The sequence below is a fragment of the Pelodiscus sinensis genome, chromosome 5 (genome assembly GCF_052426305.1).
Source record: "Pelodiscus sinensis isolate ZL-2025 chromosome 5, ASM5242630v1, whole genome shotgun sequence".
Taxonomy (NCBI): domain Eukaryota; kingdom Metazoa; phylum Chordata; order Testudines; family Trionychidae; genus Pelodiscus; species Pelodiscus sinensis.
The window spans coordinates 65,131,428-65,144,100 of NC_143056.1; the positions used below are offsets into that span (position 1 = coordinate 65,131,428).

Here is a 12,673-nt window from a genome sequence, read left to right on the forward strand (position 1 = left end):
TATTTTGTAACTGTTTATTAAATCAGCAAGTTTTAGCACAATCGCCTGAAAGTATTACAAAGCATATTCAAATACAGTGCCTATATATTAGAGTATCTATACAGAATTTGTTGTGCATGTAACCAAAGCAAAAACCTTAATGAACGTATATCCTTAATTACTTATTTGTAGACTCAAATATGCATCAATAATTTATTAAACATTCCCTTAAAATAACAGTGCCTTTGGCATGAACTTAAAATATTTAACAATAACACAAGGAGAGATGATGTAAAACAGAAAATGCATGTTCTCAGTGCTCAGGAAATTACACACACAAAACAAAAAATAGGCCCTCGAGCTCTTTGATTGAATTAAATGACAAATTAAACTGCAGAAGAGAGAGATATTTTTAAATGTTGTGGATCAGTTGCTGAAAGCAAGGGAATATTATTACAGTGCTTGCTTGAGATGGGCATATGAAGAACAGCTTCTATACTTGCCCCAGATCCAGCTGTTGTACACTGGCCCCTATCCACATTAGAGTTTGCAATTATTTCTAGTCATTTTTATTCACGGTCACATTTTTATAGGTTTTATAGTTAACATGGCTATAATCTGTCTCCTCTTCTCTTCCTGCTTAAGTCAAGAGCAAGACTTCCATTGACCTCTGTGAGAATAGAAGCAGAGGGTCTCAGAACAGCAGGGGAAAGATGGGAGCTGTAATCTCTATCCTGGTTTTAGCTCATAGAGTTAGATACACATGCTAGCAAGAAGCAGTACTGGTCTCACAGAAACTATGCCTGATTTTAGTTCTGAACATTCTTGAGCAAATAATTTAAACACTTTGAGGAATGAGGCCTGGGAATGCCTGCAACCCAGGCATGGCCCATGTTTTTTTTAAATTGGTGGTTATGTCAGAAGTGTGGGTTTTTTACTGGCACAGCTATGCCAGCACAAGCTCTAGTGCAGAAGCAGTTATAGTGGCATAATAAAGCTTTTGTTGGTATGGTTTATTTTGCTCAGGGAATGAGTATGAGGCATACAAGCAAAAACACTTCTGTCTGTATAAGTTCTGTCTCCAGTAGGAGGACTTGTTGGTGCACCTGTACCAGCAAACTCTTTCTAATATAGACAAGACCCCAATCCTGGGTATTTCCTAAGCACAATAATAATAATAATGATGATGTCAAACTGAGTAGTGGTAGTGATATTATACTGTATTTCCCAGCAAATAATCAGAAAATACATTTCATTTAGGACTTGTCAACCAAGAAAATGTGAACTCTGTTGTGATATCAATATAACAAACTATCATTTCAATTAAGTACAAAAATATTGTTTCATTGGTATTGCTTTGGCAATTATTTTCTATGATAAATTCTTATATAAAACAAAAAAGTTGAAATGGAACAGGTAAAATGAGATGTTTTGACCTTATCAAAATGAAGCATTTTGATTGTATCAGAACAAAATTTTGGCAAAAATCAACATGCTCATCTGGACATCTGACTAGCTCTATTCATTACACATGTTGAAAGTGCCATGAACCAGTAGCCTGCACACACTGGAATGGAAAAGAAGTTGTGCAGCCACCTTTTCACTAACAATAAAATGAGAAAGATAAAATGAATGACAAATTCACTTGAGCTATATCTAGACTGCATCCCTCTGTCGACAGAGGGATGCAAATGAAGCACATTGAAATTGCTAATGAAGCCGGGATTTAAATATCCTGTGTTTCATTAGCATAAACATGGCCACCGCTTTTTCTTGAAATGGAGTTTTTCGAAGAAAAAAACAACAGCAGTATTCTGGACGCGGATCTGTCAAAAATAAACCCTTTTTCGACAGATCCTGTATTCTTCAAAAAATGATGTTTGCAGGAGCTGGCGAAAAAGGGTTTATTTTCGACAGATCCGTGTCCAAACTGCTGGTTTTCTTTTCAAAAAAATTCCATTTAGAAAAAAAAAAAGCAGTGGCTATGTTTATGCTAATGAACCGCGAGATATTTAAATCCCGGCTTCATTAGCAATTTCATTGTGCCTAATCTACATATCTCTGTTGACAGAGCGGTGTAATATAGACACACCCTTAGGGTCAAATCCTGCTCTCCACTTCAGCAGATAGGGAAAGTCTAAAAGCAGTGGAACAATCGTTTCCATCGTGTCAGAAAGCAAGATGTGGAGTGTACACGTGGTGCTGATTTGCAGTCCAGGTCCACTAAGGATCCCAGTGTATCTCTATACAGAAAGGTTAGTAGTAAGGCAGGTGTAGAGATGGAGGACCAGCAGCTACACAGATCCTGTCCCTCCCTCCTATCTTCCACCCCCAACATTGTAGAATTCAGTAAAAATATTTTTTCCCATTTTCCCCCAGTCAATCTCGCTAGCCAAGATTCTCAGGGAAGGTGCTAGGATGTGCATTTGTCCCTGATTGCAGAGATCATACAAATTTAACACATGTGTATTAGTACAATTGCTTCTAAAGTCTCAATTTAAAACAATATTCTATCATTAAAATAAAATGATGTTATAATCTGCTGCATTAATTACATAGAGGACCAGTATCACTATTTGCACATAAGCCTTGTTATGTTTGACTCAGGGCTAGATTCAGCCCTGCTGTAAATGACTGAAATGAATGGAGATGCATAAAGACTGAATTTTGCCCTTAACTGGTTTTAGTTTTAGGGGGAATTTTAACCATGGTGGTGATCATGACTAAACTGTACTAAGGAAGGATGAGTAATTAAAAACAGTTAGAGTGTTCAAGAGTAATTAACTAAAGTAGGGTACCCTTGATACAAGGGCCCGAAAGCCTGGCTGGGTAAAGTAGCATCACTCTTCTGTCACTGTCTAAAATGGCTCCACTGATTCACACACAGCAGACTCCTGATAAAGATCTGGTGGCTTCTTCTCAAAGGACATCTTCACTTCGTGTCAAAAGTGGCTACCTGCCACATGCAGGGAACTGAGATAAATGGAAAAGGATGAAATGAAGCTCCTCTTCAGTGAGGGAAGTGTGGTTTCCATCTCATGTCCCCAAACACTGGAGTAACCCTAAACATGCTATCCTGTCATAGCTGAGATGAAAGAGGAGAGAGAGAAAGTGTTCAATGCGTGTAAGGGCATGATCAGCTCAAAGACGAAACAATGAAAAAAAGAAAAAGAAACACAGAAGTAAAAACAAATAAAATAAAATCAAAATCCACCTCTGCTCCCCAAAAAACTGTTTCCTTGCAGGAGGATAAGTTAGCTTTTGGCCAACAAGCAGGGTAATTTTAAGAGGCCCAGAAATGCAAAGGTCCATCTATATAACAGCTTTGAGGAGATAAACAAGTTGCCTTGTTGACACAGAAGCAGCAGGGAATAAAATATAAGCTAAAAGGAACAGAAACCATTCCCCATGAAGGATAATTAAAATTATTTTCTCATACATGCTCTAGTAATTTTTAATATTGCTGATAATTAGCAGAGTCAACAAGACCTTACATGCTCAGTAGAGAGAGCTTTCAGACTGTTGTTGCTATAGTCAAGAAGAATGAACTTCCTTTCCAAAGACTAAGGCATCAGATGGATTCTGGAGTCAAGGATGTATGAGAGCTTTCATGCTGACAACAAATAAACTTATGGCCAAATTGACGCAGAGGTGGATTTGTCTCCAGTCAAATCAGCAGCTAGATTTCAACAACAAAAATATATTTCAATACTGTTGGATGAGTGGCTTTAAAAGTAGGTACTCAGTTACAATCATTGGTTATAAACACAGGCTAATGAAATAGTGTGTGTGTGGATTTAACATAAGGGTTGAAAATTAACACAAAACCACGAAGTACTACTTTTCAGATTTATACAGACATACTAAGGGATTTGAGATGTTTGGTTCATTTAACAATAAATGCTAGCAGTATCAAACAAACAGCCAAGAGGATGCTACTGAAGAGATGATGGATAGCCTGCTCTCACTTATTACACTTAGTAAAAGGTAATATACCTAACAGTTGGTTACAAATAAGCATCTCTCCTTCATAGGCACCAATTTTCCCTCTATCTGGGGCATAACTGACTCCACCCACAGCTCCAAGTCTTGCCCCTACTGAACCTCTTCTCCTGCCTCTTCACACCTCTGCTCCACCCCTACCCCATCCCCATTCCATTCATTCTCCCAGGACACCGCCCAGCCTCCTTCCCCCATCCCTCTCAGAGCTTCCTGAACGTCACGATGTTTGCATCACTCCAGAATCCTAGGAGAGCAGGGGTTGGCCAGCGTGGCCATCAGTGGGTGAGAGGTGCAGGGGGAGCTTCGCTGCCAGGTGCTGTCAATTCTTCCCCATGGGTGCTCCAGCCTCAGAAGTCAGCATCTATGATCTCATTTGTGAATAAATTACTGTGTGTTATCTTAGGGGCTCCTAAATCAACTAAATAAAGAACCTTCTAATGTAATACTTACAATTAGCACACAGATATCAGAATGGACAAATATTTACTGGCATATATAATGTAAGACTTTACTTTGGTGATAAGCTAGAATTATGCATAAAGATGGATTACAATTTTTGTTTCCATTTGGTGAGGATTTTTTATATTGTGTACATCTTTAGCCTTCATATTACATGTTAGTTGTAGTGAAGATGGAAACATTTTCAAATTGCAGCAAAAAATAACAATAAGATTCTCAGCTACCAGACTGATCAAAAGTATTGAAAGATCTGAAGTAAGTGGCTAATTGAAGAGCTTGAATTTATTCAAACTTGAGAATATGTAGGGGAGAAATTTCTTAGAGCATTTAAATACTTAACACATGGAAATTTCTGAAAATTATACATGTAAGCAAGCGACAGTCACGAAATAGCCATTGTAGAACTGGAAGAATGCTGTACAACACATTACTGGAAGGTCAGATTCTGAATACTCAGAGTTAGCAATGAACCATAAACGATTCTGAAAATTCTGTTATAATATCATTGCTATTCAGACATGATTAAATGAATTTGCTTACGTAGTCTCAGGAAATTGTCCCTCCCTCACCGAGCAGGTTAATCAGTCCCAGAAGATACTGCCAATCCATTTTACTTGGATTCAAGGAAAAAAAGTGCTAACAGCTACAGTACTTTTGATACCTATAGTATTTTATGTTAGATGTGGATTCCAAGGTGATTCTCATTCTCATACATATGACTACACTAACTATCAAGTTTGGTGCCAGGAAGAAATTGTTCTACCTCTCTGGGGTGAAAGCATATTAAAATAGATGGGGCTAGAGGGAATCACTTTCCTCTGGAACACTGAAAATAGAGGTGTGCAGTGCCCACATGATCAACTTTTTTTTGATTGTACAACTGGGAAGGATGGTGAGGTGAAGTGCTAGTGCACTTCTTTCCCTTCAAATGTTTCTTTAATAAATTAACAATGCTGTAAGGGGCCTACCCAACTTTTGTGAAAGAGTATCATTAATTTCAATGGAAGTTGGCTTGGCTCCTTAATGGCTTACTTTCTGTAGATGAGGCTACAGTAGGAGTAGAACATCTTTTCTACATTTGCCAGCTTTCTGTTAACAAAGAAAGAATTCAAAATTCTGCTGAAACAAAGAACATAAAACAAATAATTTGAAGTAAGTATACCCATATAATTGGTTGTAAACTTTGAGTGTAAATCCCAAGAGAATTTATCAAGCCAAACTGAATATGCACACTGACTATCCTGAAAAGAAATGTAATTCAATACACCCTTCTCCCATGATTGGAAGCAATGCTTCTGTTTCTGCTAAAACACGTGACTTCCTTTGCTTCCAAGTAGCAGGACCATACAGTGTTACAGTTCACGAATATACACCGATGCAGCTACACAGAAATTTTGAAAATTCCCATCCCCAACACAGTGGGCGTCCAAATCTTTTTAGCTGATGATATTACATAGACGGAGTCAGCTACACATTCTTTTATGAAGCAAAAGAAAACATCTCTTCTGTTTACAATCGCACAACTGACAGATTTAAACAACTTCAAATATTGCAGATTCTAAAAATAATCTCTGGTAAAAATTCTTAACTTTCTGCTCATGTCCTGAGCATTCTTACAAAAGTTCTACCCATGCCCCTCTTCACTCAAACAGGTTATCATTAATATCAACAGCAGAACATGAAGACAAGGCCCTTTGTATTTTTGCCTTTTCTAAAGCTAGGGATGCTGACACTCACAAAGGCACCTAAAGTATCTTTATTAAACAAAGCTATGATTTCTAGAAATGGGTAAGTTTGAAATTAGAGCTTTCTTCCATTTGCTAAACAGTTTGTGGAGTTTTGTATTTACTAAGCATTCATGCTTGGTAGATGATTTTAGGTGTGACAATTCTTTTCTGCTTTTTGGTGGTAAATGCAATCAGACATAAATAGGGTGATTTTAAAAGAAAGCTTGGCTCTCTTAACCATAAAAGGTATGGAATTAGTTACAAAAGGCACTTGTGATAAACCTGTCTTAGTGAAGGTCAGCTGGAGCTATTACATAAGTAACCCCTGTACTATGCTGCTGGGTCCAGCAACTTGTGTGAAATCTGATATGTGATTTAAAGATTTCCTCTAAATCTAATTTCAAGCCTTAGTGCTTCAACTCATTTATAAAAAGATTCAGAGGGCTTACAATTCCCTCCATTCCTCACTTAATCTGCTGCTGGAGTTTTTCATTCTGCCATCTGCAGAGGCTTCCTGTGTGAGGGTGGCACTAAATGAGGTGGTAGGATGCCAGGCAGTTCATACCCATCCAGTTTAATCTTGATGAGATGTTTTGCCAGTGCAAACTCCTCCTCATCCAACATGCCGTCATTATCACAATCTGCAAGCTTCCAGATTTTCCCCAGGACGCTGTTTGGCAGTTTGGAGTTCACCATTTCCTTCTTTGCATTGACCCCAGAGATTTTGCCGTTGATTGGTGACAGAGTGTAAAAGATCTCATCGTATACAGGTTTATCTTTGGCAACAACCCACTCATCTTCATCAACTCCTTCCCCAGCACCTTCCCCGTATCCATGGCCAAAGGGTCCTGTTGTGGTGCCATCAAAAGCTCCACCATGCACCATCTGTGTAGGCATGTTGCTCTCTTCCTGGCTCATCAGGCTCATTAGAGAAGCAATTCTATTGGCCAACATGTTATCCACAGCTTCAATCAGCTTTGGTTTCAGCGAATGAAATTTAGAGAAGTCACAGGTCTCCAGCTGTTCCTGTCAATAACAAAACACACACAACATTGACTAAACAAAACATTTGTCAAAGGTTTCACTGATAGAAGGTTTCAGAGCAGATTCTATTGAAGTCACTGTTTCACATTAGACGTCTGTCTGCAGAAGTAGAACATGAGGCAGTTCTCAGAGCAGAAACTCAAAATTAAACCCACTTGAAAGACAAACAAAATTTTATATTTCATATAGATACCCTCATACACTGATCAGCCTTAAATAAAAAATTGTAAGCATAATTTTCCAATGAATCACTATGATATCCTTTCTTATCAATAGGTCCCTACCAAATTCATGGCCATAGGATTTTTAAAATAGTAAAATTCAAGATTTCACTTTGGAATTTCAGAGTTTTGTAACTCTGTAGGAGAAGGTAGCACTACCTTCAGAGGATAACTGCTGGCTGGAAGTCCAGTTCTGAAGGCATAGCCAAAAGCAGCAACAGTGCAAAAGTAAGGATGGCATGATATAGTGTTGATACCTTTACTTCTGCACTGCTGCCTATAGAACTGGGCTCTCAGTCTGCAGCTGTCACTCTTCAGCTGCCCATCTCTGAAGACAGCAGTGCAGATGTATGTGTGGCATGATATGGTACGGCCGCCATTCTGCGCTGCTGCTCACAGAAAACTGCCTTCAGAGCTGCCGCATTCCAGCTGTCCAGCTCTGAAGGCAGCACAGAAGTAACGGTGGCAATACCACAACCGCCCCCTAAAATAACCTGGCAATCCCCCCCGCCCACACACACACACACACACACTTTTCACAGTCTGTGATGTGTTTTCCACGGCCCTGAATTTGATAGAACCCTACCTATTAAATTGCATTTACAACACTTACTCAAGAATCAAATATTTTACAAACAACTGTCAGTTAATAGTTTTCCATTTAACATTATTCCTTTTAAGAAAATATTTAGATCTGAAAAATAATAAGGAATTATTTTAAAGGGAGAGAAAGTTTCATCAGTAAGGACTCAACCTTGCAAACACAAACACACTGAAAGGTTAAAATGTCAAAATATTTGCAGTGTCAGGGCTTGATTTTTTTAAGGAAAAAAAATAGCACTTAAGAAAAAAAAGTAGCACTTTCCCCAGTTATAAGGAGAACCTTCCTATAACCAGTCTTATCTTTCCTGCCACTCTCTCCCACCCCCAACTTCCACAACTCAAATAACTGATTTCACTTATAACAGGGATGTGAATGGTTAACTTTACTGGGTGATGCTTACCCATTATGGTTAACCAGAGAAGGCTGGGGCAGCCCTGGATACTCCAGCCTGGCAGATGCAGCCCCCTGTCACAGAAGACCTACCCTGGCCCACCCCCGCCTGCCCCTGTTTAATTGGTTATGTGATTAACAGGGGATTAACCAGTTAACATGTTTAACCAGTTAACTGATTAACTGGGCTTTCACATCCCTAATGTACATTTTCAAAAACTTTTCTTATCAGGTGAATTAAGAACTAAATGTCAAACCTAAGTTCACTGAACTTTCCTGTTTTTTGCTATATCTTTAATGTTATAGCTGCTGTATCAGAGGCAGCAGCGTGGAATGCCAGGCGGGAGCTGGTCTGTGAGAGGAGCCAGTTTAAAAAACAGCTCCCCTCACACATCGGCTGCCTGTCGCTCCACGCTGCTGCCTGTGATATAGAGGCAGCAGTGCAGGGTGGCCGCAGCCACTGCCTGGGAGGAGGTCTGAGCTCCCAGCCCCGGTGTGAGTTGGAGCTGAGCAAGTTTGCCTGCCCGCCCAGTTCCTAAATACTCTTTAAATGCAGAACCGCAGCAGGCGTAGGAACTGAGCTGGGTTGTCTGCCTGCCTGGCTCCTATTACACTTTAAATGCAGAGTCACAGCAGGGGTAGGTCCCAGATCTGGCACAAACCGGGACTGAGCCAGGCTGCTGGCCAGCCTGCTAAAAAATTTACTGGGGTGGGGTGGGGTGGGGTGGGGTGGGGCGGAGGAATGCGTGTAGTCTATAGCATTAACCTATAAGATTCTGCTTATTGGTTACTCAGTTAACTGACTACACTATTACATCCCTAAAATATACATAGGCAATTTTTATTATACCAACTGTCTCATGTATATATAATTAGTACATTTACCCTGCATTGCTTGGGTCCATAACTCAAGAATTTTTTTTTAAATAAAAGGAATATGTACATGCTTTATTTAAAATGATTGTATGGTGTTATTTTTAGGAAGTTCATTTTTATTTTGAATTTCTTAAAAAAAAGGGATTGTTAAATTTTTCCATTAATTTGTTTTAGCGTTTTTTTAGATGGGAATTCCATCATGTTTCTCCTCCTCCGCCGCCCCCTCATCCCTATATACTCTTAGCATTTGCTATTTTTTTTAAACAAAAAGGACTATTGTCAATTTGGTTTGCAATAAGTTTTTAAACATTATGCATTGATTTAACTGTGCCAAAACAGAAGACTACTCCATTCTCAGAAACAACTCTATTCCAGGTTCATCCTATTTTACTGGTTCATCTTGGTTCAGTCCCTTCAACATTCACTCAGTTATATCAATTTTGAAGACTGTACTTGATTTGGTGAGTCTGTCTCTTTTCTGTTTGGTTTTCTGGGAAGCAATCCCATTCCAGGGACATCCCATTTTCATGGCACAACCAAACCTTTATATTTCTTTAAGTAATGACAAGAGGCAACTATACACTGAATTCGGTGGTCCTAGCTGTTAACGTTTAGGAAGATTTTTCAAACCTGAAGCAGTGGTTTAGCTGTGCCAAAATGGAGCATTACTCCAAATTTCTCCATTTTATGTCTTCTCTATAAGATTTATTGAATCCTTTATTTGCAGATTCATCCTATTTTTCTGACTCATCCGGGGTGAAAGTAACACATTTCTTACATGTTATGCTGTATCACAACCACTTCCCCCTGGGGGAAGCTCTAAGAACAGGAGGTTGGGAGGTGGGGTTGTGATACAACAGTACCTATAAGAAATTTAAGTGTGAGGTGGAGTGCGGGGAGTGGGGAAGTGTGGGGTTCAGGAGTCAGGACAGGGGCTTGGAAATGTGGGGGGCTCAGAGCAGGGAGCACAAGGTGTGGGGGTACAGGAGTCAAAGTTGGGGGATGAGGAGGGACTGAGGGCAGGGGTTCAGGAATCAGGTGGGCGCTAAAGGAGGGGCTCTGAGCAGGGGGCTGGTGTGTAGTAAGGTGCAGGAACCAAGGCTGAGGAGTGGCTAAGGGCAGAGGGCTGGTGTGTGAGCAGGGTTGCAGAAGTCAAGGTTGGAGGGTGAGGAGGGTCTCTGGGTAGGTGGTGTGTGTTGGTGAGTAGGGTCTCAGGGCAAGAGGAGTGGGAGATGAAGGGGCTGAGGGCAGAAGAGTTGGTATGCAGGGGGTGCAGGAGTCAGGCTTGGGAGGTGAGTTGGGGCTCAGGGCAGGGAGCTGGGTGTGCAAGGAGGTATGAAGGGGTAGGGGGAGAGACACAAAGCCCCTCACTCAGATTCATATAAGGGCTGCTTGCTCTCGCTCCCTGACAGGACAGGGAAGAGCAAAGTGCACTGCTCATCTGCCCCTGCAGTCTCTAGTAGTCAGAGTGAGCTCTTTCCCCTCACTCCCTGACTGTGAGGAAGGAGAATAGCAGCAATGTCCCCATATGAATCTGGGGAGGCATAGATATGCACATCCAGGAGTGGGGTAGATTTCAATTTACAAATCTAAATTTCAACCTACAAACAATAGTTTTCCACTATAACTCTCCCCCCTAACCACCTGACAAACACTGATAAATTGCTCTGACACATCATGGATTCAGGCTTCCCTGCTCCACAAAACTCTGGAATCTAATGGTTCTGACCCAAATTTCTGAAAAAGTCTGTGCACATAAAATCAGTTATACACTTGGAAACTGGCAAGACCAGAAGACTCTTGGTTTCTTTTAAACGTATTTAGCTGGAATTCATTCACTATTACCTGCTACAAAGTCTGTACTGATGAGTTTAGTTTCAGGAAGCAGAGATTAAGATCACAACTCAGTCTGCTAGCTGTAACACAACTTTGCTGCCATCTGCTGCTGAGATTTAGGAAAATACAAGTCACTTCAAATACTAAGCCTGCCTCAAGTTTTCTACTTTATTTACCTGTTTCCTAATTCCATCATCAATGACTGCATAGCAAACAGGAAGCTGTACTCTCCTGCTTCTCTTTATATAAATCCTTCCTTAAAGTCTACCACCTCAAGGAGTCACCTCTCCCTTCTGATTAATTATTCCTACACTGTACAAAAAATCCTGGACTATATTTTGAGTTTTTCTTGTCTTTCTGCTCTTACAACTTGCTGGTTTCTAAGTTAACTCTAACCTCTTAGGAAAGTCTTGGACATCATCGTGGAGAGCTCAATACACATTTCTGCTCAATACACAATAGTAGTAAAAACAAAAGCGAACAAAAATAGAGTGTATAAAGGATAGGACAAAAAGCCATTTTGAAAATATTATGTTGCCATTACATACATCAATGGTCCACACTTATTTGCAATACCATACTCAGTTCTGGTCACCTCATCTCAAACACAGAGAGAGCAGAAATTGAGGAAATCTCAGACACACATGGTGAAAACAAATTAGAGGAAATGAAATATGAGCAGGTTCTGAAATGAACGGGACTGTGGGAGTCAAGAAGAAATACAAGAAATACAAGAATTAGACACAATACAGAATGGTATAAAGAAAGTAAATCAGGCACTCATATTTACATACTAACACAGGAGTGGGCAAAAGGGCCTCTGCAGGCCTGATCCGGACCACCAAGCAGGTTGATCCAGCCTGCAGACGCCCTGCCGCTCCCCTGTCCCCAGGCCAATTAGGACCTGGGGGTAAGGGGAAGAGCACCAAGTTTCCTGATTGGCCTTGGGGGTGGGGGAGTGTGCAAAGTTTCCTCTGTCCTGTTCCCGCCCTGCGAGGAGCGCATGGAGATTAGAAGTGCTACGTGCTCCTGGCAGGGCGGAGGGAAGCTTCGCACACTACTCCGTCCCCAAACCCTGACTGGCCTGGGGACAGAAGGGGAAACATGCAAAGTCTCCTCCCACTACCAGGGGCATGGGTGCCTAGGCGGACCTCAGGTGGGGGGGGTCTATGGGTGGAGAAGCAAGGAAGTATCCTGGCCCTACCCCTTCTTCTTGAAGCCCTGCCTCTCCTGGTGCAGCCCAGGGCCATTAAAAAAAATTTCATATGTTCTATTACTATGAGTTTAGGTGAAACAAAAGACAGAATTATGTAGCACTTTAAAGACTAACAAGATGGTTTATTAGGTGATGAGCTTTCATGGGCCAGACCCACTTCCTCAGATCAAATTGTGGACCATATTGAGTTTAGGATTCTTTTTTCTTATTAATCCATTGTTTTCATTACTGTGATCTTAACTCACAATAATATAGTAAAAGACACAGCACTAAATTTTTAATCGTTATCAATTTCTGACAATTTGTTGACACTGCCTAC

The 12,673-nt window shown here is 40.6% G+C and overlaps 1 protein-coding gene across 1 annotated transcript in view; it reads right to left on the bottom strand.

Moving 5' to 3' along the window:
• Positions 1 to 12,673, bottom strand: part of EHD4 (EH domain containing 4) — a 64,624-nt gene continuing 51,951 nt past the window's right edge. The window contains exon 6 of the mRNA XM_075927200.2: positions 1 to 7,193. Coding sequence (XP_075783315.1) covers positions 6,657 to 7,193 — 537 coding nt within the window. The 3' untranslated portion in view covers positions 1 to 6,656. The remainder of the gene's footprint in view (positions 7,194 to 12,673) is intronic.